Raw genomic sequence first — 26,159 nt, 5'->3', positions numbered from 1 at the left:
CAGGAGTGAGGATGCCATGAAACAAAAGGCAGCAGCTGCAATCGCTGGGTGTACTCACCTTTCTGATGAGGTCTCAAGTGGAAGATGAGCAAATGACCAAAATCTGGTGTAAATTGTTACCTTAGTACGAGCTGAAGAGCCGGGTTTGATGAATATGATTGCAGCTGGGGCTGTGGGTGGAAAGGGCAAGGCTCAGCTTAGCCCTCTCTGAATTTTGACACGGGGAAGCCCAAAACTACAACAGGCAAGAAATAGATCCCGATAAAGGGTTATTTCTCCAATACTTAGAAGAGTTCTGCATGGGCCAGAGTACAACACAGCTTCTCCTCTCCTGTGGGTGGCTGCTACCACCCTCATACAAGCTGCTGCTCTTATTAGCAGGTCTGTGCACAAGTGCGAGGTTAACTGAATGGAGCTAATTCACATGTATAACCCTGGAAAAGGGAGGGGGTGTCTTCCCTGTGCCTCAGTGTCAGTGATCTTTGGATGCCTTGGTACTGATAACTGCAAAATTGTCAGCGATGTGTGGCAAGTGCTGTCAGAGAGAGGGATCTTAACACCAAGATGATTGGAATTATGCCTGACAACAAGCTCTATTAAGGGTATGAAACAGAAATAGCTCTAATTGCTTAAGACCGAGTAGTCTGTAACTAGGCTGCACAAAAACATCACTGAAGGTAGTTTCATCTCCCTATCAGCTGGCAATTACCAATTTTGAAGAGGCCAGAAACTCTAGCTCTGGTTTCAAACAGACCTCCACTCCTCTGAGCTCAGCCAGCGGAGCTCCAGGTTGGCTCAACTTTTCCAGTGATCGTTTGCTCATGGGAGGTTAAATGAACCAAATACAATTCAAAACAGCGCTTCTAATTCATGGAAAACAGCTCTTCAGCTCAAGAAAGCAGCATGGAAGTGGTGGCCATTGCTTTTAAAGCTAAGAAGCAAAGGGTCTTAAAAAATCCAGATGCAGTTTTTGATGGCTTAGGAGATGAAGCTGGTGTCTAGGCTTTTCTTTCCCCTCCTGTTGGTATCTCATAAACCATCACGTTCACTCACTTCCCTCTACATTGGGGGACCAGCAGCACAGGGGCACCCAGCTCCCCCCCCACCTCCTGGAGGAGAACCTGCCTGGGCTGCCGAAAGGAAGGAGAAGGCAGGTCCTGAGGAGCTTAAACAGCTGCTTCAAAGCTTCAACCAGCATGTTTAATCTCTATTTTGGAAGAGATTACAATCTTAATTACCAGCCTTCAAATGCTGCCAGCCCTGGCTGGAGAACATACTCCTGGCTGTTGCCTGTTGCTGCCCACTCCATCCCTCCCAATGATGAAGGGAACCCACTGATCTGAATGTGAAACAAGGACTCAGATTCCCTGGCCAGAGTTTCAGCTCTGTAGTGTGCAGATGGGGCACTGTTGGTTTGAAAGATGAGGAGGGATAAAGATTAGATGACCTACTTTGCACTTCAGCCAGCATAATTTATTTTAAGGTTTTTCTATGAAGGGTAACATATATCTGCTTAAACCTCTTCCTGACTCCTCTGGGCTTCTTACACTGGCTCTTTTTAGACAATTTAATTCAATGTACACGTTATTCTGGCCTAGCAACAGTTTAGCACCAGATACCTGCCCAGGACCTTTACCAATTCCAAAAGCCAAATGAGCCAGTTTGAACATCTCTGACCTGTGCTGGGCAGCACAGGACATCCTTGGAGACTCCTCTGCCAAATCTGAATGCCAGTGAAATAACTGTGGCACAGTTCCCTCTTACACATAGGTGGGAGAGAGACTCATTCAGGGCTATAGCGTTGCAGAAGCCAAACTCTCTCCTCCAGACTCACTGGCCCTGCTCACGGTGAATCCTCAGCTTCAAGTTTCAAATGTGCATTTCTTGCCAGGGAACAAGTCTGTTAAAGGAACACAAGGGGGCCTGGGCTTGATGTGGCTGCTCCTCATGAGCTCTTATGCCAGCCCAGAATAATCAGTGCACTGCTGCTAAGCAAAAATAAACTCTTTGTCATCAGTTCCTTGAGGCATCACATCTAAATCCTTTGCCTCCCCCAGCTCTTCCCCCTCCACAAGTTTCCAGACTGTCTGTGCCTCGATACAAACATATTTAGCTGAAGAGAAGCTCTTCTTTATGGACACTTTTCTCTTCCTCTGCCCTCAATTCATAAAGGTTCAAGCTCAGGTCAAGAACATTTGACATTTCCCCACTTCATTTCTGCCTGGCTGTCAGCAGAGTCATCTCAGTAGCTCCTTTTGGACAGTGTCTGAAATTACCCGACTCTCTCCATCTCCTCACATAAGGACTTCTACAGTGTCCAGTGGCATCAAGATGATTCTCAGGTAAACAATAAAACCCAGTCTGTTTAGGCAATATCTCCTGTTACCTTTAATCTATATGATAATTTTTTTGGGGGTCAGACCAGTTCTTCTTGCTGAAGGTGCAGCAATGCTCTCAGAGCTCAGCAGTGAAGGTGGTGGTCCCTGTCCTTCTTCCCCTCCTGCCCCTTTTTACCATCCAGCTTCCTCTGATATTTCTGCCACCAAATTCCCAGTTACCCGACTTCTATTCCCAGTTTCTGTGCATTACCTGCAGGTACAGATTAGGAAAGCCCTTGTGGATAAACCTGTGGCAAAGGAGAAATAAGTCTGTTTATTTTGGACTAACAAGGCAAAACGGTGCTGCAACAACCTGCTGATGAGGATGAGTCTTTCTAGAAAGGCAGGCATTATCCAGGACACTGCTGAGATCCTCAGGAACCACCATTTCCCATGTCTCAATGGGAAACTCAATGAACAAGCACATACCCCCATGGAACTGGGTGATCTTTAAGGTCCCTTTCAACCCATACCATTCCATGATTCAGGGTTCCAGTCTGAGCTCCCATAGAAAAGAGGCAAAGCTATTTAAAAACTGTTAGCATTCCTGAAGCTTGCTAAGCTTAAATAAAACAATAGTACTGCTCAGGATGCTCACAGGCAGGGGGAGGTTCCTGCTGAAGAACTTCTGTTTAATGAGCTGTTCAAATGAAAAACTTTGTCCCTCTGCATATACATAATATTTTTAAAATCACATATTTGCAGCACGTTGTTTGCTGCTGTTCAAGGAAAAAAATTATTTGCTTTTAACATAATCACTATCAGAAATAAGTTATTCAGCATTTACCGCTTGGAAGTTAAAAAGGGAATCTAAATTTCTTTTTAGTTCCTTCCTCTTTTTTATAATAGATATACAAGCTGCAGGGCACACTTTTATGCTCCTGTAGCCAAGATTTTGTAGAATTGACTAATAATCTATTTTGCATATTTATAAACACTTTATTATTTATTAATAGTGCATTTCAGGAGTAAATTTATAATCCTGCCATGCGATCACAGCCTTTCGGAGAAAAATGGTTGCTCGTGTCAAAGAGCTGGAAATTAGAGCTGGCGTAACAAAGAAATGAGTGAGAATATCTCATTAGTGTGAGAGCAAACAGGCAAGAGCCTCTCTGAGAATGAATACACACGCAAGCTGCACGCACGTAGATGTCAAATACAGAGCACGGCACTCAAAATGTATCAATTCCTGCTCTGTTTGCTCTAAACCCACAAGAACATAGCACAGCTCCTCAGTCATGTAAAACCACTGGTCCAACAAGCCCCCTGCCCACTCTCCAAGTTGCCATAACTGCCCTCAGCTACTCCACCTCCAGGTATTTTAAGCTTCAGCATTTTGAACAGAGTCCTGATGTCCTCTTTGGTGGATTCAAGCCTAAAGACCAGATAGAGGTGTCCCGTCACCTCCCCATATCCCACACTGCTACTGCTGGAAGTCACAGACCACTCACCCATTTTCAGAATCAAAGCTGGATGTTTCAGGCATCCCCCCTCCACCCCAGAGCATCACCAGGCCACTCAGAGATGGGTGCCAGGAGCAAACAAGCACATGTACTCATATGGTTTCTGATACCACCATTTTTTCATCTAAAGATATAAACAAAACATCTTCTGTGTACTCAGAAAAAAACCTCTGCGCTCCTTTTTTTACCTTACTTGTCACTGGAAAGCCCTTGGAGATCAATCCATCCCTGCCAAGAGTGCAGAACTCTGCTGGTCTCAACAAACATTTGGATAATGAAACACCTCCCAAACACTTTGTGCCATTTGCAGTGATAGCTCCATTTGTGCCCTTTATCATTTTGTGGTCTTGACTCTCCCTCATGTGTAAAGGTAAAGCTGCTCCTCTCACCTCAGCTGCACTTGTCAGACCCAGGTGGAGGAGGGAGCCCAATGAAGAAGGCACAAGGCTATAGATCCAAAACAGAGCTGGCAGCTTGTGTACAGGTGTAGCTGTAGGATGAATGTTTCCTTATTATCCAGATTCACTGAATCACAGTCCTTTAAGTGCAAGGATACTGAGGCTGCCCCGTGGCACCATGGCCATGGTTCCCCCAGGGCACTGGGGAAGGAGCTGTTTTTGGAACCTGTGTGTCTAGCACTTCACAATACAAACCCTCCCACAGTTTCAGTGGTGTTGCATGCATTTCCTACCTCTAGATGATGCTTTCTCCTGGCTCCTTCCAGCCATAAAATGAATGACACTTGCTTCAGGGGTTATTCAGCCGTTTAACTGAGTGACTGGGCTTGGCATCACTGCCCACGGCACGGCTGGCTGGCTCTACGTGAGATGGGCTTGCAGCTTGTGCCAACCTGGGCAGCCTGAGCCACAGGAAAGACCTCTCAGAGCTCCATCCCTTGACCAGGGCTTCACAAGTCAAATATCACCCCCCTGCACAGAGGGCTGCACAAGCCTAATCTCCCACACACCTCGGGTCAGAAGCCTGGGAACTGCATCTGTCTCTTCAATCCGAAGCTGGCAAGCAGGGAGTGCGCAGAGAGGTCTCTCTCGATAAGGGAGAGGTGATTAATGAGTCTGGCTCGTTAAAAGCTTGGAAAGAGAACTGAGGAGACCTGCCAGGCTCTTGAGCAGCAGAACAGGCAGCCAGGCACAAGGTGGGTCTGCTCCCATCACGGGGAGCTGCTGTGCAATTTGCCCTGCGCCGGAGGCATCAAGGCGCTGCCGCTGCTCTGGGGCAAAAAGCTTCTGAAAGGTGGCGTTTTCTCTGCTCATTTCATTTTATTTTTCTGAAAGGAACTCGGAGCATTTGGAGTTTTCTTTTATAGGATTTTTCAGAGGAAGTGGAGCAAACTGGCTGTGCCTTGCCTTCTGACGGGGAGCAGGTGGGGAAGAATAGAAGTGGAGGAGAGAAGGTGAATGGAGCCACGGTTTGGCAGCGTTACCCAAGTGTAGCAGCATGTCATTAATGCTGTATAATTGTTCCCTGCACCTCGAATAATGTGAAAAGCATTAGCAATAATAGCAGCTTCATTATGTTCCTGTTTTGATGTGCTGTCTAAAAAGCTGAAATCTGAGGAAGGACATGAGGAACCCGAAATTTTAGGCTTCTTCTGGCATTTCAGTTTTGTGCAGAACCTGAGAATACTTCAATGAAGCCTATTAAGGTCTAACACAAATGTGTGCAAGCAGAGGAAACCTGCATGCAGATCACAAATATCGAGTTTTTAGCAGATAGGGAGTTAGTCAGTGGTTTTGGTGCTGTGCTGAGCTTTTGTACACCATGTCTTCGACCCTCCCAAAAAAGCATGAACTGCTAGGTCAGAGACCAAGAGCCCTTGATAGGAGCTACCTTCATTTAGCACAGGGCAAGACAGATCCTGTTGGCTTAGTAACATTGTTTGGATGGAGTTTAGGAGGTACAGGGGGCACAACATGGCTTCAAGCTCTGGGGCAAGAATCTGTTCCTGCTACCATGGCTGTTGTGGATACCAGCTCAGACCCTGCCACTGCACACTTAACATGGGCAGTACATTAAATCATCTGGCTCGGTGGCTCCGTCTCTGTCCCCATCACACTCCACTGGCTGGCTCTTGTCACTGGAGTGTTTGGAAATGTGGTGTGGCACCTCTGAGCACCCAGGGGCTGTCACAGCTTGGTGTCATTCAGCCTGCATTAGGCTTCAGTGCAGCGCATACCGACCACGAGTGAGGAAAGGAGGAAGGGTTCCTGCCAAAAATAAGCTGGCTCAGCTGTGGCACTGCTGAGACAACACAAAGGTGGATTTTGTGTGCTGCCAGTTCCCAGCCAACAAGCTCTTATTTCATTCTTGGTACATGGATGTGTTTTTTGTTTTCTGACTTTGCCCACCCTGCAGTAAAAAGCCAGAGAGATGGATCCTGCTCCTGCTGCCACCAACACAAATGTGGAGCTCCCCCACGGCTTGCCAGAGTGTTGGTGCCTCGTGCATACAGGACACACTGATTTTCTTTTCAGTCCAGTGCAAAGAGGGAAGACAAGCTTAAGAGAGGTTTCAGTGGCAGTTACACGAAAGATATTTAGGTGAGATGCTGGAGTTTGTCATAACTCAACACCCTGTCCTGCCTGAGGCAGCCTGCAATGTTCACATTGTCAGAGGGCATTTGCCATCACTGCTGCAAGGAGTTTTCCTGACACTTGCTGGGGAGCAAGGACTCACTGAGAAGGAAGAACTCAGTGCAGTAGCAGCCTGGAGTGATGGGAGGTGAGAAAATCCTCTTGCACATAAGACAAGAGACCAAGCTGAGATTTCACAGTTTGCTGAGACATTGTCTTTGCCATGACCTACATTCATGCATGATAAATGGGACCCAAACATAAACAACACAGGATGGAAGAGCTGGGGAAGGGCAGGGGTAGTGTGTGGTTCCTGATAGGGCTCTGAATGGCTGTGCTGGTTGGAGCTGGTCCCTCAGTGCTGGGATCAGTTCTGCACTAAGTGTGCTGGTCCTAAACCAACCCGGGGTGCCTGACCTGTTTCCCATCAGCTGATAAGACGAAAGCAGTGACAAATATGGCTCTCCCTGAGCAGCCTCAGAAAGCCATTGGAGGCAAGAAGAAAAGAGGAACATTGATGACGATTTGTCCAATGCACCTCAGTCTTGAAATAAATAGTTCAGTAGAGAATTGAGGCTATTTCTGTTCCTCCAGCTCTTCAAGCCATGCTGTATCCCTGATGCCAGGCTATCCAGGATTTGGAGGCATTCCCTGGGTGGACATCGTTTTCCTTTCAGAAAGGAAAGCACATCTAGGCAACCTGGGTGGCTGCTGTGAGCTCTTCCCTGCTGTCCCCAGAGTATGTGAACACCAGGAATGATGTCTTTTTCCACTCACTGTCTCCAGAGTGTATGAGGATGCTCTTTCTTCTCTTTTCACCCTTTTTTCACCCCATTCCTCTTCCTTCAGATTATTTTGCCTTTTCTTTCATCTTTACCTGGTGAAAGGAGTTACTGATAATAATCTAAGACCATTTTAAATATCCTCCCAAACCTAGGGAATATAATATGTGAGGGCTTTTCCTTTTTCCCTGTGCACAAAATCCAGTCAGTATTACTCATATTTTCTCAAGGCTAAAGGTATCCTAGGTGTTGAGGTGACATGATGGATGGAGTGAAGATGAGGTCTGAAAGGATCAGTGAAACTGGCATTTCTGTAAAAGACAGATGAAGCACACGAAGAATTCCCTTATTCACAAAAAGTACCTGACAGGTTGGGGTTTTTTCCTCACCCATGTGAAGGAAGAAGAAACCTGGAGTGAGAAACCTGCCTCCAGCAAAAACAACAGCAGGAGTGCTGCCAATGGCAGCCAAGGCAGAACATTTTTGGGGCACAAAGATGATCCAAGGGCTGAAGCAACTCTCCTACGAAGACACACTGAGAGAGCTGGGGTTATGGCCGGAGAAGAGAAGGCTCTGTGGAGACCTCATTGCAGCCTTCCTAAAGGGGGCTTATAAGAGGAAGAGCGACGTTTTACACAAGCAGATAGTGATAGGACAAGGAGGGATGGCTTTAAAATTAAAGAGGAGAGATTTAATTAGATGTAAGGAAGAAATTCTTCCCTGTGAGGGTGGTGACGCCCTGGCACAGGTTGCCAAGAGAAATTCTGGCTTCCCTCTTCCCTGGTAGTGTTAAAGGTCAGGTTGGACGGGGCTTGGAGCAACCTGGTCTAGTGGAAGCTGTCCCTGCCCATGGCAGGGGGATTGGAAGTAGATGATTCCGTGATTATTGCTGGAGCTGCCGCAGCTGCTGCCTGCCCACGTCTCTGCCAGGGGTGCCATGAGGTGCATGTACATTGCCAGCCTCATTCAACACATTAGAAAGACAACGTATTAGAGAGACAACAGGAATGATAAAATTCATTTTATTGTCCATCCTTCTGCTCTAAGGTGTAAATACAGCTCGTCCAGAGTGAGGAGATGCTTTTGTACAGAGACCTGAGTTTGCCATTGGCTCGGGCAGGGCATTGCTGTAGCCATGTGTGCAGGACACAGATGGGCTGGGCACCATCTGCTTGGCCACGGTCATAACTTCCCTCCTTGGACACCCAGGCAAAGCAGGGCACTCATGTGTGTATTCCAGATTCAACTTGAAGCTAGGAAACATCAACATTGGCAAAAGAGGCTTATTTGGAGCTGTGAATGTAGGTCATGCTGAAGATCAGCGACCTACATTTCCCAGGTTTGAAACTGCAGAGTAAAGTAACAGTTGTTGAGCCCCACAGCTGTCCTGCTGCTGTCCCTGCCATGGGGGAAACCAACCTCCAAGGTCCACAACAGGAGGGAGATGGACTAGTTTAGGGAAAACTGAGGTGCACTGGGGTGGCTTAGAAATACAGTTTGTAAGCCAGTATTGTGTTTGTGCTGAAAGGGCTGTGAGCACCTTGGAGTAGCCATGGGGTGTGGAATCAGGGGTGTTGGTGGGAGGTGTCCATCTCATCCTTTCAGCAACAGTCAAGTCTCAGCACTATGGGAAAAGTTAAAAATCTTGCCCTAGGCCAAGCAGGTTGTCTTTATCACAACAAAGAAGTGAACCAGGATCTCTCCCCAGGGAGCATGAAATGATGAGTCCTGCTCCTCTCTCTGAATCACAGCTCTGTGTTTCCCTCCCACCTATTGCCTCCAGGCCCATGTTCTGCCCCGCTGCTGCTCCTGCCACTCCTCAGGCTCTCAGGCACCCAAAAGCCAAAACACTGGCTTGAAATGGTTTGAAAAGACCTCAAACGAGGCTTGTTTGTTTATTCATTAGTACTTTGTTGTGTTTTATGTAATATTGTCTCCTAATTAACTGAGCATCTCACTGGACAGATATTTACACACTACTCTGCACATCCTGACACCTGTAAGGTCTTTAGTTTGGGGTTTGGAAGTGGCAAATGAGCATAGACTCAGACTCAGGAGCTGGAGCTGCAGAAAAAACAGACTCTTTGAAGGCATACAAGGCTCAGAGGAGGATCACGGTCTTTACAGAGGTGTGCTCAGGTTGTAAGGGCATCACATGAGAGCCAGAGCAACCATACCTGGTCCAAACACATCCTCCTGGGTATGTGTTTGATGCTAGAGAGCCAGAGCATGCTGGATTTCAGGCTGTGTGGAGGTCAGGAGCCAGGGCACACACAGTTTCCTGGCAGGTTTGGGCAATTAGCAGCCCTTTTCGAGCCCCCAGCAGTCTGTGTGCTGCAACCTCTGTGCAACCTGTTTAGTCTCATCCAGCTTTTCAGCACTTGCAATTGCCAAAGCCTTAGCAGGGGATCAAGTGTTAGATCCCCTGTTCACCTGCCTTGACGTTAACTGAAGAATTATTAGTATAATAAACATTTAGCTTGTTTTTTTAAGCCTCGATGTAGAACATTTTGTAGAATTTGACTGCAAATCCGAACCCTGTGGCTTTTGTCAAAATACTAAATACTGAATTCTCCGCTTGCCTCCCTTCTGACATCATTAATGATAATAATCATCCCCCACAGCTGCTAATCCTCTTTGCAAAACGCTCTGCCGAGAGCTGGGATGAGTCTCCTCTGCCCAGCATATTCTGCAGTCGTTTGTATCAATTCGATACGACCGTGGAAACGACCCGGTGGGACTTCAAACTGATGTAAATGACCATGGAAGATGGAGGCCAGCAGAGACAAGCACACACTGATCAGGGATGGCTTAACCAGTTAGTGAAGTTTAGTGGCCTTGGAGTGGCTGCTGTCCTTCAGCATGGAGTCAGCCGTGACTCGCTCTTCATGTGAGGAAAATTGTGGCAGAAGGCACTTAACAGAGCAAGGATCATTCTTGAATCCTTTCTCAAGGTTTCAGACATCCTAACTTGATTTTATTTTTAACCAGGGCAAAATCTAGTCCAGTCGCTGTGTGGGAAACACACCCAAGCAAACAGAACCTGCAGGTGATTAGCCTGACCCCCTGCCTGAGAAACCGATTTATTTTTCACATCTATCTTCTCTTGATGTGCGGGCGTTAAGTCTCAGCTCACTTCATGCTCCTCTTTAAAATCACTTCTGAAGTGATGAGTCCCCTCAGACTAACACTAAAGGGATGATTGTAGTATCTCTGGGACAGCCTTTGCCATGGGCTCACATTCATCAAGCACCAGTTATGGTGCAAATTCAGCCTCACAAGAGAACGGCAAGACCTCAAATACTCCCTTGTATAAGGGTAACAGGGAGCTTTTATTTATGCTCTCCAGCAGTCTGTCTCTGAGAGCTTTAACAAGGTGGGCTACTCTTTCTCTCCTCCTTTGAAAAATCAAGAGCTGCAGAACAGATACTAAATTATGTTCTCAAGTTTGCACATTTTAAGGGCTGCCTAGTACCACCAGGAAAATAATTCCCATTAAATATACTTCTGATGAAATTTTCAGTTCTGGGTGCTTGAAGTTTTCCATGGGAACAACATGATTTTTGCAGATGTTCTTGATTGAGAAAAAACAAGTCACATCGAGATGACCCTACTTGCAAATTCCAAGCATTTTAATCCAATCTGTGAGGTGTCTCATGGAACCCACAGCCCCAAGGAGAAGCAGAGGAGCACCAGGGTATGTTAGATTCAAATTGTGATATCAGTGGGGCATTTCATCAACAATTTCATCAACACAGGTGGATGTTGAACAGGCTGGAAGCTTTTTAGTAATTCCTAATCCCGCCCTCGAGGTGTATTTGTGTCACTTTCTCTTCTGTGAACTTTGTGGCTTTTGTCTTCATTCCTCAAATAAGCAAATGCTGAGACACTGCAATGGGAATGCTCTTCTCCTGCCTGGTATGTGGGGTGGGATTAAAGTGGCAGAGGGATGGAGGACACGGATTTTCCTGCTCTAAAAAAGAGCAAATTTGTGCCCTGTCTCAAAGTTCTGAGCTTCCCACTTGCTCAGCTTTATGGTAACTATTGAGGTGTCCAAAGGGAAATAGCTTTTCCTTGTGGTTTGTAGAAGATTACTAGTCTGGGTCCTCCAGCCTTTCCCCATTTCTTCCTCCTGGTTTATCACAGCCCTGAGACAAGGTCTACAAGACTCATTTTTCTTTTTTGAAATGCCTCATGGTTCTTTCACCAGCACGTTGTAAAACCTTATCATAAATAATTAAAAGTACAGCTGTCAAAATAAATGGCTGAAGTCCATTTTGGCAATGCTGTGAAATATTATCCTAGCGGGGGGGAGGAGGGGGTTGGATTTTTGTGTGCTGGCAGCCTGAGCCTGGCAGTGCCCTGTAATCAGCAATGAGTTTCTCAGTCATTAGTTCAAATTAGAGCAGCTCTGATGACAAGTCGATGGCAACTCCAATGGCTGAGAAAGGTGCAGACTGACCCTTATCACAAGCAGAGCAGAATGGTTTATTTTGTCCTGATTTCTGAACAGAGGAAGGGCACAAAGCAGTTGTGTAACTCTGGGTAATGGATGGGTTGGCAACCAGGGGGTCTGGGGCCAGCAGCAAGCACGTGGCTCTGGTCAGAGAGGCAGAAATTTCATCAGGAGCCAGCAAACTCCTGGGATCTGGAGAGGCTGCAACCTCCACGTGCTCTGCAGATCATGGTCCCTCAGTTCCCTTTCTTTAGGCTTCCTTTCAGATCCACCTTTTCTTCATCTCCTGCCTCCAAAACAGAGCTAGGGAGACATTTCTCCTGCAAGTAAATACATGTTGAGCTGGACAAACAGAGTGGTGTAATGTGTACAGGCAGGGTTTGCAATGTGAGCATCCAGCTTAAACATGGCAGGATTGGATGGAGTATCAGTTTTCATTTGGGTCTTGCTGAAAACTGCTGGGGGGGTGGGCCTCTGGCTTTTAAGGTCTCTACTCCCAGAAGTACAGCAGCAAGAAAAAGCTCTTAAGATCTCCTGAACCTCTGGTTTCTCTCCCATCCATCAGGCTCACCCCGAGGAGGTTCTCCTACCTGGTTATTAAAAGTGAAGGTCCTGATCCAGGAGCTGCAGCCAAGGAGGAGACAAAAGTAAGATATGGGAGAGAATGGGATATGAGGTCCACATGAAAGCTGAGCTTTTTAGGGACAGGGAAGAGGGATGCTGTGAGCTTGCACAGCTTTTTTTCACGGGTCATGTGGCATGTGGGGGTTTTTGAAGTCACAGCTCTTGAACCTGAGATTATTTGGGATGCTCAACTTTAACAAACACAACAAAAGCTGTGAGTTTCTAGTCCTCATGTTTAGAGGGGAAAAGCTTGAAAAGAGACCCTGAGAACATAGCAAAATTAAAAATAGATAGCATACAAAAAGATTCCCACAGGTATTACTCCAACACAAAGTTATTTGGGATTAAGATTAAACTCTGGATTTATCAGCTTGAGCATTTGTACTTATTTTTTAGGACAGAGAAGCATCCCAAAATGGAAGGAGTCTTTAATGGGTGTTTACCATGTCCTCCTGCCTCTACCCTGGGATGTGATGACCCAGCTGGGATGGAAGTGAGTGTCCCCAGGTCTTCTGATCCCCCAGGTCTGGCAGAGGCTGGGGCTGTCTCTGCCACACCTCTCTGTCCAGCTGCTGCCACATGGAAAGGATCTTTTGGTATGATAAAAGAATCAGACCAGAGACCCAGGATCCAGGAAACTTGGAGTTTGTCTCTGTCCCTGCCACTACTTTGCTGCCTGATCTGCACTGGGTCACTCAGACCAAACCACCCTGACCCTGTAACACCCAAAACATTCTGTGCTGCACTTGGACAAACGGTTTGTAGAAATACAGAGCACCCACTGTCACTGCACACCAAGCTGTATTTTGAAGTGCTGGGATTTAGCTTTGGAGATGACAGCAAACCCCTCCATGCCTCTGTTTTCCTCCTCTGAGGAGTGAGGATAATGGCATTGTCACAAATCGCATTGAGCCCTCCGTCCGAGGTGGGAGGGGATGTTTTTCAAAGAGCCTCAGGCATTTGGAAGCGTAAGTCCTGGTGAAAATCAGTTTGCAATTAGTCTTAGATGATTTTTGAAATTATTATTTCCCTGCCGGAGGGTGAGGTCTCATTTCTTGCACAGAGCTATTGCTTTTGCTTCGGAGCAGGAGCTTTTGCCTGCAAAGGTTTTTCCCAATTCCTACTCAGCTGCTAAACAAGCCTTTCTCCAGGTCCTGAAGACCTGAGGCTGGACCCCCATGTCATGGCTCCTGTACCCTCATGGAACTGACCTCTGGGCACTGCTGGTGCTGCTGCCTTCTCAGCCAGGAACATCCCAAATCACTGTCGCTCTCAGATTTCTGTCCCTTCACAGATCTGGCTGAACCCTTTCGGGTGGCTTTTAAATGCCACCTCCCCTGGGACTTGTTAAAGTGCTTCATCAGTGCCCATCTTCCTCTGCAGGGATGACCTTTAACTCATCTGCTGTTGCTACCTGACTTGGATCACCTCAGAAGAAAGGTTGCCATGGTGATTTCATATTCAGCTCAGCCAAAAAAACACAGCTTCTGTATCTTATTAAATGCTGCCTTTTGAGGACCCTACACATGGAGAGATAAGGCCAGGGGTTGCCTGAGTTGACTGTGGCCAGGAGTTTGGTCACTGGGAGTTTCCTCACCAGCCAACGGAGCTGTTCCTTACCCCTTTGCCAAGCCCAATGGGTTGTTTTGATTTTTTTTTTTTCCATGTTAGGGTATAAGCTGGGGGTTTGAAGCCATTAGCATTGCTACGAAAACACTCCTCTGCCAAATGTCAATCTGCCTTTTCAAGGGGATTTTTCACTGCTCTAATCTAAACTGTGCTGTCAAATGTCAGGAGCGGATGTTTAATGAGGACCTGTTGGAAGCCCTAATTGGATGGGTATTCAGTGGGCTTCTTTTTTTTTGGTTGTTGTTTTATCCTTGGGACTCTGTTTTCACAGAGATCCTCGTTAAATTTTAGAAGCTAATCTCTGTTTAAACTACAAGCTCAGGGAACCATGGTCCTTGGGGGCTACTGGTAGCCACGGCTGCTGTGGGCTTTCATTGAATTCATCTGGAAGGCAGAGAGAAAACCAACCCAGACTGTTTCTGCTGGAGCAACAAGAACCATTTTTGGCACATAGGTAGTTCTTTTCTTGCAAAAAGCATGGAGAAAACAGTCTAAAGGCACCACAGTTGTGGAAGAGATGGAGAAAGAGCCCAGGAATGATGGAGTGATTGGCCCAGGGTCCCCTTCTCCACTGAGAATGTGAACACACACAGGCACGAGGAAGGGGACCAGCTCACAGACATGTCCACTGTATTTACCTCCAGGTGGATTGGGCGCCCCAGCAGTAGGCAGCAGAGCCCTGATCCCTTCCAAGGCCATGAACCACCCCAAACCTTCATAATCCAGCTAGAGACCATGCCTGCACACCCTGCAGCCACCTCTCCAGGCCTCATTAACTCCCTTCCATCCTGCACCAGCATTTCCCTGCTGTCACCTCTGGCAGAGGCAACAGGTGCTGTGTCATCTTGGAAATCATAGCTGAAACCCCTGTGAGCCATCCAAGGGTCATCCCAGCCCAAATCCAACATTCTCCTCATCCCACCTCCTGGCATGTGATCCTGCTCCCTATCCTTGGCATGCACCACATTCTTGGCAGACAGATGTACCTGATGTGGAAACAGCCACTCAGCAGATCCCTGTGGCAGCATGGAAACACCCCCTGCACTTTACTGTCTGTGTGCCACGTGCTTCCTAACAGGAAAACCCTTCCCAAAGGGTTTATTTCTCCATGTGAACTCAGTGTCCTGAATGCCTTTACACAAACAATCATTCTTTGATTTTCTTCCCTCCCTCCCCCCCGCCCTCAAAACAATTTATAATGGATGATTGTTTAAAATATCCTTGTTTCCTGGATGTTGTGGTTTTATTGCATTTTTAATTAAAACCTTGGGAAGACCATAAAAGACACATCACAGACACAAGTGTTTCGATATCCCGTTTCACATTAAGCACCCATAAATACCCACACATCCCTTCAGCATCCCCCTGCCCCCTTTGCCCTGCATCACACTCAGGGCTCCATGCCTTTAACAGATCCTTTGGTTTGGAACTGGCTCCTACTCCAACACACATGTAACACCTCCTCTCCATCCCTAATTGCCTTTCATTTAACACATGCAATTACCAAACTGACTTAGTCCAAAAATAAACCACAGAATGTTCAGAGCTGCCTGGCTCCTCAGACAGTTTTCAGCCAAGAAATTTGTGCCCTCCTGGTCTCTCCTGGGAAGCCCAGGAGGAGACTGGTGTGCTTGTAAATCTGCCCCTTCCATAAAATCCTGAGAAAAGATGCCGTGAAGCCCGCACTGGAGGCAGGTGAGACGCACAGGTTCCAAATCATAACGCCTACCCAGTCATTTCTAGGCATTTGTTATGGTGTCTTAAGTCAGCAACCTCAACAACTCCCCTGGTCTCCAGCCAGGAATAAAAGTGCTGAAGGAAATCAGGCTGCGGTAATTTCCCCAAACCCCAGAGCTAACATGCATGGTAATTAATTAATTTAGTGGAGAGAGGTTTTTTTTCTGCTATGAGCTCTCCCAGGGGCTGCCACAAAAGCCCATCTCCTTGGCGGTCATCCCATGGCTTTAATCATGTGTCCCAGACAACTCTGCTGAAGAATTCGGCAGAAGTTCTTCCAGCATGGTGCCTGAGATTCAGCCTCTGAGGCCCATCCTTTGAAGCAGAAATGTGACCTTCTGAAGAGATGGATGAAATCGTGGTGCTGATGGGCTCAGTGGAAGCTGCCTCTTGATTTCAGTGAGGTCAGGATGAGTCCCACCACATGCTGGCTTCCTGATGCAAGAAACAGCACAGCATGTGAGGGCTTGGAGTCTTTTGGGGCTAATTATTTGTTTTAAAGAAAAGAAAACATTCAAGTCCAGTGTTTGCGGTTAATATAGAGCTTGTAGGAGCAAGGTTCATTTTCCCTAGAGTTGTTTTAGTTATGGAAGAACTTCAAGAATTCTTTCTGCAGCTTCCTTGAATTTGTCATTGAAAGTTTCTTGAATTATGCCTGCAAACCTCTTTAAATCTGATCACAGATGGAGCATAAATGCCATGTTGTTGAAGTTGAAGGACACAGCTTACTTTCTGGGGAATAAAACATTGCAGGAAGCTGATACAGAATCACTGGGATGGTTTTTGTTTTGTTTTGTTTTAAACATGTTTCCTTCAAAGCTTCCATCCACAGCACAATACTCACCCACCCCCATAACTAATTCACTATTTTACAGCAAGTAAAATCAAACAGGAGACAAATGACTGTTGTTTAGTGCCATTAGTTTCAATGGCTTTACACAATATTTGAGTCATTGGCTCATCTATTGCTTTGGAGGAATCCCAAATCTGGATGAATCTACGTGCATTATAAACCATCCATGGGGCCAGGCCAGGCCTGCCTAACAGATGGAGGTCCATATGCTTTGGCTCTGCACCCATATGGAACACTAATATGCAGTCCAGGAATAGAGCATGCCTCTTCTCCTCTTCCCTAGCGATCTCCAGTCCAAAGTCATTTCCAGACACAAGCCGAGTTAAGCAAGTTCATCTGGAAGCTGTGCAGTAAGCCACCACAAGACTGATAGTCCAAGCATAATGTTTTCCTTGCTCTGTGGTTCCTGCAGAAGCCTAAACTGCCTAAACATTTTCTAGAAAGTGGCATGTCAGGCTTTCCAGAGCACTAGTTAAAAACCCCATTACACTGCTCTAATGTGCTTTAAACTTTGCTGCCTGGGTCATCCGAGAACACCGAGGGCTTCATCGACCCTCACTGGAGGAGCTTCTCCAGGCAGCCAAACCAGCAAACAGCTGAGGGTATTTCACAATGCCTGGGAGGTTTTGTTTGCTGGAGGCACAGGATTAGTATCAGATGGCCTGCCCCCATCTCAGCACAGGGGGACTTAGCTTTTATTGCTGGCAGGATTCCTCTGGCCTCGCCTCCAGTTTCTTCTGGCCAGGCACTTCCAGGGGGGACACCATTCCCAAGTGCTTTTCAGCATTCAAGGACAGCGTTTTTCCTGGTGCCTAATCTGTGCTCAAACTCTGTGTTTTCCTCGTGGATACAACACAACAGATACAGCTCAGTTCTGTTTTGAGCACATGAGCAGCAAATTCAGTGCCTGTGCTGTGCAGTCTTCCAGGTGTTTGGTATCTCCTTTAGGATGGCACCTCCCTGACTATTTCTGGGGTATGTCCTCCTCCTGCCTGTGCTTCTTTAGGGTGTTGGAGATGGTTGAGGATTCCTATGCTAACCAAGCAGGAGATATTTCCATCCGTGCTGTTACTTCATGCACAAGTTCATGAGAGCATAACGGTGGGAAGGTCTGTGAGTGCTGATCCTGATTCTTGTAAAGGCACCTGTGGAATTGCTTGGAGATGATGTTAAGCAGCCAAATGCATCTGCCTTCAGCTGGGCTGTAAATGAAATTGGCATGTGATGGATTAGACTTGATGAACAGGGTTCGTCAAACAGGAGTTATTCCCAGCTGGAAAAGGAGCTTATTGCTGAATGCCTTGATGTTGCTAATACTGGGAAAGGAGCCCATCCTCTTGGGAGGATGATGATTTTTTTGAGTATCGTTCAGACCTCTATCCGAGGTCTTTCTCAGTAATTTCTTTGCAGACATGGGTGATGTGCAACCACCTGGGGGGCAGAAAAAAGGCATGGAGTCCATTCCCTGCTGGTGGTGGCCTCTCCAACTTGGAGCTTAAGCTGGGAGTGCTGTGGTATCCACAGTGGATACGGCCCAATCTGGAGCTTGGACATGAGCCATCCCATGACAGTACTGGAGTTGCAGAGGAGATTTGCCAGCTTGTGGGTGCTCAGTTGTTTTCACAGGGAAAAATAAGATTAAGTAGAAGAGAAGGAAACCTAGAAAGCATTCAATGTGGTTAAAAAGGGGACCCCAAAATGAAATTCTGCTGCCTGGTGCCAAGGGTGATAGAGTAACACTTAGAGATGAAAATAGGTGCTACTAGACTGTTCATAAATGCGAGAAACTTAAAAATAGCAACCAGAACATCAAAAGAGCTGAAAAATGCATGGTTTGACAAATCATTGCATTGGAGTCCATGGTTATGTGCCTGGTTTTACCTTCTGACATTGAGGGGCACTCTGGAGAAAAACCACATCCCTGCAATCCCCTGTGCATCTCTCAAAGCTTTAAGCTTTAATTTCCACAGTTTCAAGCCTCTCTAGCATGAAATTGGATTGTTTAAATTTTTAAAAGGAATGGTAGACAAAAAACAATATCTATATCATGATTTGTAGATGGTGCAACGTTTTTGAGACTATTCTGCACAAAATTAAAAATTATTTTGTATTGGGATCAACTGAAACCACTTATATAACTTAAGTGAGACTGACTGGAGTGCTTAGTATTATTATTCCCAAGCAGTATCCAAAATGCAATGTAAAAATGCAGATTTTCATTACACCTTGAATACAAAATATTGTGTCTTTCTGGTTTGCAAGACTGGTGTCTCAAAAAAAAAAAAGATTCAATTGTTTCATAGCACTAAAAAAACCCCTACGGCAGCTTGAAAAAAAATTTTTAAAATGTAATTTGAATCACAGTGACTATTTGTGCTTTGTTTACTAATTATCTGGGCTGTGACTGAAGCAGGGGGTTGGTTACTGACCCTGCACCAGTCCCAGGCTGATGGAGTGTTTGGGGAAAGGTGACCATCCTTCTTCCACCCCTCTCATTCAGTGGCTGGGGGCGAAGTGGTGCCTCTGCCAGCCCTGCCTGGAAGGGGTTGGGGAGAGTGGGAGGCACTCAGAGTCCTGATGTAGTTCAGAGGAGCTGCTGCAACTCAAATCACCCAAGTCAGCTTTAAAGAAGGCAGTGTAAGTATTAATTATAAAGCATCTTGGCAGCACGGAGTCTGTGGACTCTGCAGTTTGACCAGAGGAGCTGTGCTCTGTGCCCATGCAAGATATGGGCAAGATCTAGCCCAGGAGAGCACCAGCCACATCACTATATATATATATATATATATATATATATATATATTTATACACACACCAGACACACACACTCACACACATATATATACACACACACTTTTATAGGAAGAACAGAAGTGCATTCCTCCTCTGCAGCTCATGAACAGAGAAACGAGTGATGTGAGAGCCAAATAAAACTCCTTGTCTGAAGCAGATACTTGTTCAGATGGGTCTGTAATGATGGGGTTGCTTCTTGAGCTTCACTTACCAGGCCCCAAAATCACTGGAGTAATCCAGGGGAGGGGAGGACAGGCAGGAGCATGTGTTTGCCATGGTGCTCAGCAGCATTGGATAGTGCAGCGAGGTTTCATGGCTGGGCTGGCTGTTAGCCCAGAGACACAAAGGTGTGGCAAATTTGAAGGCTGGGATGTGACCAAAGAAACCATGGTTAAAATGAAAGGTGATTCAGACAGCTGGGCTTCAGGCTGTGGTGTGAGAAGCAGGCAAGACACCACCTTTATCCCCAAGCTGTTGTACAGGTAAAATGCACCAGGTGTGCATGGTGAGGAGAACACTGTGTTTGGCCAGAAGCACCGCTAGAGCATTGCCCCAAAAAGCCCCACTGGGAAACAGCCCCAAACTCTGGGCTTAGCCAGGTGAAGACCCAGGTTTACCATTATTTTACAAGTTTAGGTCGCTTGTTACCATCCAGTGGCCTTTTGGCACAAATGTGCCTAACCTGTGGGAGGGAGCTCCCCATCCCAGAGCCACCAGCATCACCAGTTTGGACTGGCCTTGCTGCTGGAGGGAGCAGCAGGATGGAGGAGCAAAGAACAAAGGAAGCTGCTGCTGTCATTTAGGGCAGTTAACTGCATTCATGGGGCACCTCATACACCTGCATCCCTGCCTGAGTAGCATCAATGCTCTCTTTTGTTTTACTCTTGATGAGAGAAGAGCCTTAATTGGGCATGAAGAAATCCATCAAGGAGCAGCCTGATGCAGCCGTAGGGTCCCCACAGCATCTGGCAGCTGCCGTGCTGCTCGATGGCTGATGGCTGCCCCAAAATAGCCCAAATATCAACCAACCCCTCCCCCCCCACCAGCACTGCTGCAGGAGGTGAACCTGAATCTCTGCTCCCGGTGCTCATGAACAGCACAAGGGCTTTATGGCTCACTGGTGCTGGGGGCTTGGTGGAGTCAGGTCCCAGCTATTTGCTGGAAACAGAGACGATAAATTATGTTTCCAATCTGAGGAGATGCTCAGAGAACCAGACCGGAGGGCTTGACGCAGCCCACTAAAGCAAGGGGAAATTCCTAGTTGTTTTTGTGCATACAAACACAGCAGGGACCAACCTGCATGGCAGTGAGGTGAAATGGGAGCTCAGCCAGGGATTTCAATAGCTGCAGGGTCTTGCTCATGGTTTAATGCATTTTTACAACACGGGTGAACAGGACCCTTTCTGGGAATAGAAGCATCACCAGCAATTTCATCCCCCTGAATAATTTGCTTATAACTCGCCTGTGCTTTGATCCAGCAGCTGCTTCAAGGGCATCAGAAAAAAAACCCTTCTCTCATCCCCTTTTCACCGCCCAGCACACCCCTGTTGTGCTGCTATAGATTTATCTCAATAATCTCTGTAGGCACAGCAAGGACATCCTGATGGCTTTGGATGTCTCCCTGGCACAGCACTGACATCCACCCCAGGTGGGCAAACAAGCCCAGTCTTCCCCCTCCTTCACCAGCAAAGGGGGTTCCAGGCTCTCCCCATTTAATCCCATGGCATTTCATGGTCTTGCCTCCCCTCTCGCCCCTTCTAGTCAATGAAAATAAATACAAAATAAAAATAAAACCCCTGCACACTTATTTCATTTCCTCTATTTTTATTTAAAAAGAAGGTTTGCTAACAGCAATCAGTACCATGGCCCAGGCCCCTCAATACAACAGTTGGCTTTTGCAGTCCCTGCAGCTCCATCCCTGCTCTGTGCTGGGGACAAACTAGGGAACTATCCGGCTTTAACAACCACTCCTGAATCACGGGAAGCTCCTTGGGATTGCAGATTACTTCCATCTTGCAGTTTTACACTCTGTCTCCTTCTGTCTCAGCTTAAGCTGAGATTCACAGCCAGGTTTAGCTTTATCGTGCAACTAAACTCAAGTAAAAATAATAAAAAAAAAAAAGTGCCAAGTTTTAAAAAAAAATACATAAAAGAAATAATTTTCTGGTGCTGGAAAGAAACATCCCCTTGGTGGCAGATTAGCCCACATTTATCCACTATAATGTTGCTTATACCTTAATCTTAAACATCTTCATCTGACACTAATTAGCAGGCTGGAGGCTCCTATGGGTACAGTAGCTTCTCTGGCCCAAAACATGAAAGCGAGTTCTTCCTTTTACCACTTGAAGCACTCGAGTTTTTAAAGAGACGATGTCAAGTATTTCAGCCTCAAACTGCACACTTTTTAACTTAAAAAACACAGCAGTAGGAGGAGGACCAAAGGTGATGATGCCCAACCATGGCAGCATTGCAGTGCAAGCCTAAGGTTTGCCTGTGCAGTGTTATTTACTCTCCCACATATTAAACCCAAACAGCCCTTGCTGAACCCTGGACTCATCTCCATTCTGGCACTGAGTGCTAATTAGGAGACAAACAGAATAGGCTACAGAAGCAGAAAATTATACAGGCTCATCAGATCAATCTAGTTCCCTCAAAACCCCCAAAAATCAAAGAAAAGCAAATGTGGTTACAAAAAATCCTTTATATTTTGGGTTCTCTCTGAAAAAAAAAAAAAAAGAGAAAAGATTATTTCTATGATGTTCATCACCAGGCAAGCATCCCATCAAGATCCATCCAACAACCTATTTAACTGTTGAGAGTAAGAGATAATTAGGGCTTGAAAAGACGGACAGAGTGGAACTTCAGGAATTCAGTGCTGTGTGCTGGTTCTTTGTGGAGAAACTGAAAATAAATTATTTAGACTTGACAAAGTCCCTTGAAGTCCTGCAGACTTTCTGCTTGGCTGGGTCCAGGCCTATCACCCATATTTGTGGAGGGGGAGAGAAAGCAGGCTGCTTAGCAGATACCAGCTGGGAATTAAGAGCTGGATGTACTTATGGTTTTCACGAGCCCTGACAGATGTTGAGTGTCTTTTGGCACAGTGAGACACTTAATACTAACAGTGCCAGTTTGCAGCAGCAAACCTCCTTCCCGCCACGTTCCAGCATCTCTGCTCCTTTCTTGCTCATTAGAAAATGAAGAGAAATACACATTCAGCATCCTCCTCACTGTCTGCCTGGCTCAACACTGATGTGCCCTTTCTCTGGAGGCCCTCGCACCTCTCCATGTGAATGTCACTAGGATCAGCTTAGCACTGCTCCCTGCCACCCTCCTGGAGATCCAGCTGCAGCCCTGGAGGCTTTTCCCTCTCCTCTCCAAAGGCTGTGCTCAGCCTGGTGGTCCATGTTTGGACGGATCTGTGCGCGGCTGCCGGGCACTGATCCCTGCTGGGCAGACTGGTCCTGCTTGGAGCCGTGGACAGTCCCTTGGCCGTGAGAGCCACCAACAAACCTTCCCTGCCCACCCCGTTCCCTGCCCCTTCCCCTCCCCGCCACGAGCACGGGGCCAAGAACACACCTCGCTGCGGTGCCAGCGCCGGCGTCCTTGGCCAAACAAACTAACTACCAACCTCGGACCAGTCACGACAAACGGCTTACGTTTACCCATCACCTAACATACCCTCAAAAACCAAGGCCACCTTCACATCTTTTGGACGTAGGGCGAATGCCCTTCGAGCCCAGCGAGCCCACAGCAAGGGGTCTCGCCCAGGCCAGTCACGCCAGATGCTCCCGCACCTCTCCTGCCCCTCCCTTGGTGAACACCAAACAGTTATAATACTCAGGTCAATATATATAGGTACCACGTATATGTATTTGTGTCACTGTCCTGCGCGTTAACAAAGACAACCAACCCCACCAGGCACCACTTGTCCTTTCCGCCCCCTCCCCTTCCTCCCGTGGCTGTGCAGGAACATGGCCGGGGACCACCCTACGTGGCCCCATCACACTCCCCCACAGTCAGCTTCAAGGCTCCTTGCTGGTGCAGCGTCTTTAAGGCTTTGAACTCCAAGGGCATGGTGTGCGGGCTGGCCTGCGAGGTGTAGCCGTACTTGAGGCTGTCGTAGTAGTGGTATTTGACTGGGTTCTGGTTCTGGTCCAGGGGAAAGGGCCAGAAGCCGTAGAGATAGATCTGGTTGCAGAAGCGAGTGGCCAAGGTGTACATGAGGAGGCCAGTGGTGGGTCGCTTGATGTGCACCTTGTTGGTCAGCCAGTACCTGCAGAGGGAGAGGGAAGCCTGTTACTCACCCTGCACACCAAGCTTGTGTCTTGCACATTTACTCTCTCCAGCCTCTGACTGAGATATATTGGTGATTCAAAGTGAGAGGTTTCTGACTAGCAGAGAGTTCTCCATGCCAAGAAAAAGCCTCTCTAGGGACTGTATCCTCCTGCTCTCTGTCTGCTGGTTACATCACACTTGTTGCCATGGCACTGAAGCATCTCGTGCCTTGGCAATCCTTTATGAAAAACAAATTGCTTGCAACAGTGGCCTTCGGTACTTCAGCCTACAATTATCTTCCAATCAACCCAGGAGATCAATACCATAGACCAAACCACCCACGTCAAGTAGACTCCAGCAACCCCTTGAAGCAGACAGAGTCACACACACGCTGATGATTTTCATTGATAAATGAAGATTTTTACTCTGACAGTAAACATAACAGGACTGTAAAAACATTTGCCTTGGAACAAAGGGTCACCAGGCTGAAAGAGCTAAAACACGCTGCTGAGTTCCCATTACACCCAGCGACTGCTGCTGTGATCCTGGACCAAGATACATCACCACACTCTGCAGCATCAGTCCCTCAGACACACAATACGGCACATTGCAATATATAACGTGAGATATGGAGGTCAGCTGTGCTTGCTGCTGGGAAGCACGTTAGTTTTTATGAGGGATGGCAAAAAGAAAAGGGGAAGGATGTACTGATGCAGGAGCAGAAACGGTATCAGCGGTTGTATTTTGGGCTGCCGATAAAAGTTATTGCAGCATCAACATCCTGTAAGAAGATGTTTCCAGCCCCCAGTATTTACTGCACAGGCAACTTAGCTGGTTTGCTCAGCAGAGAAACACCACCAGCGGAGCAAAATCAGAAAGGAAAAGGTTTGGGGAGGCAGAAGATGTCCCCATTGGGTGCACTCCCTCCTCCCTCAGCACATCCGATGCCAGCACTGCCCCACAGCAAGCAGGGATGCCCCACAGCTCATCCTGCTGTGCCACAGCCTGTTTGAGCCTTTGGATTATTTTTAACAGATATTTCTAAGGGCCTGAGCTCAAGTGAGTGATTGGCAACCCCTTGGATAAAAGACATGAGGAAGTGGAGCGGAGCATGTGGCACTTCTGTGCTCTCACCCAACGTTTGGGATCCTGAGCCGGGTCCTGCAGTCCCAGCGGAGCCCTGGGAAGTGTCTTCCTCCTCATTTGCACTTTTTGCTGGGCTCCTGAGGGTCTGATGCTCAGACAGCAGGAACCCTTGGGAGAGCTGAGCCTTAATCCTGCAAATTAGCTTTTCACGAAAGCCATTAAAATTTAGCAACCAAGGCACAAAACGTGCTTGCTTGTTCTCAGCCAGATAAGAGAGAAATTGACTTTTCTGGTGAAATCAAATTCTGGAAGCAGAGTAACTGCCTTGGCATGTGCAGGAAGGGCACAGGGAGGATTTCTGTGGTCCCACACCCAGAGGTGTCAAAGCTTTAGCAAAGGATGAGTACGATGTTTTGGGAAGGAGGCTCTTGCCTTACTCATCTTGGCATCCAGCATGAAAAAGTAGCAACAAGGGGAAAACCAAAAACTCAGCAGCGCAGCATCAGCATTTCCTGGGCTTGCCTGGCCATACGGGTTGCACTGTGGGGACACAGCACAGCTCACTGTGGTGTCAAGGCAATCTGCTCCCACAGGTAGCCATAAACCAGCCTCCTTGATGAGTTTATGGGTAAGCACATTAGACCTCCTGCTCGCAAAGGGAAATGGGAGATTATCACAACCATTTAACACTGTGAATTAGGGTATCCTCATGCAGCAGGGAAGCTACTGGGAAGAGCTGTTAAGCCATACTAACCAGCTGGCTTTGGAGGAAGACAACTGTCTAGGTTTGTCCAAGCTGCTTTAGCCTTAAAATCCTCCTTTTATCAATTTTTATCAATTTACCAGCTGGAACACAGAAAGATACTGGTGACCTTCTGCCTGCCCAAAATATTAACTTTTGTGTTTTGTTGAGATGCTGTAAAATCTCTATGAACATACAAGGACCCTGACAGCAAGATGAAGTGCTTCTTGCACATGGGCACAGGACATTCACGTGACCATTGGTTTCATGCATAATAACAATGACAAAATGACCTGGGCCAAACACTGAAGCAGCCTACAGACCATGCCATCCTCTGCAACCCAGCATGCACAAAAATCTTACCAAGACCAACAAGTGTGCACAACCCACCACCCAAAAGCAGCCCTACAAAAACCAACCTGGCATACCCACCTCAGCACACACAGCCAGTGAGCATTCACTCAACAATATCCAGGTAGGGAACACTGACAACTCAGGTTTTTATAATAAAAATTAAAACCCAGCTCTTTTGTCTGTATTTCCTTCTATTGCAGGCAGGGTATTGCAAAAATGAGAAGGGTCCAAAGCTTGCTCCTACAGCATCATAAATTCTCATCACAGCTTTGGTAAGGGGTGATGGACTCCAGGCTGTCCCAGCCCACCCACATGGGTGACACACATAACACGTAATGGCCAAAACATAACACATGCCATGCAACAGCACCTGCAGTTTTTTTCCTGGACAGTGAA

General features: G+C 47.0%; 1 protein-coding gene and 1 long non-coding RNA gene across 2 annotated transcripts in view; one reads left to right on the top strand and one right to left on the bottom strand.

The window, feature by feature from the left end:
- The first annotated feature begins 12,141 nt into the window (after positions 1-12,141).
- On the top strand, positions 12,142-12,914 carry LOC135421000 (uncharacterized). The gene is made up of 2 exons (XR_010433810.1): positions 12,142-12,317; positions 12,691-12,914. It is a non-coding gene; the product is annotated as an uncharacterized LOC135421000 (long non-coding RNA).
- Positions 12,915-23,156: 10,242 nt separating this feature from the next.
- ST8SIA2 (ST8 alpha-N-acetyl-neuraminide alpha-2,8-sialyltransferase 2) overlaps positions 23,157-26,159 on the bottom strand; it is a 29,716-nt gene continuing 26,713 nt past the window's right edge. Inside the window, exon 6 of the mRNA XM_064669055.1 lies at positions 23,157-23,579. Within this exon, the coding sequence (XP_064525125.1) occupies positions 23,294-23,579 (286 nt within the window). The 3' untranslated portion in view covers positions 23,157-23,293. The remainder of the gene's footprint in view (positions 23,580-26,159) is intronic.

Source organism: Pseudopipra pipra, chromosome 12, assembly GCF_036250125.1.
Source record: "Pseudopipra pipra isolate bDixPip1 chromosome 12, bDixPip1.hap1, whole genome shotgun sequence".
Taxonomy (NCBI): domain Eukaryota; kingdom Metazoa; phylum Chordata; class Aves; order Passeriformes; family Pipridae; genus Pseudopipra; species Pseudopipra pipra.
Note: the sequence above shows the minus strand (reverse complement) of the source record. Positions and strands in the feature narration are given on the sequence as shown.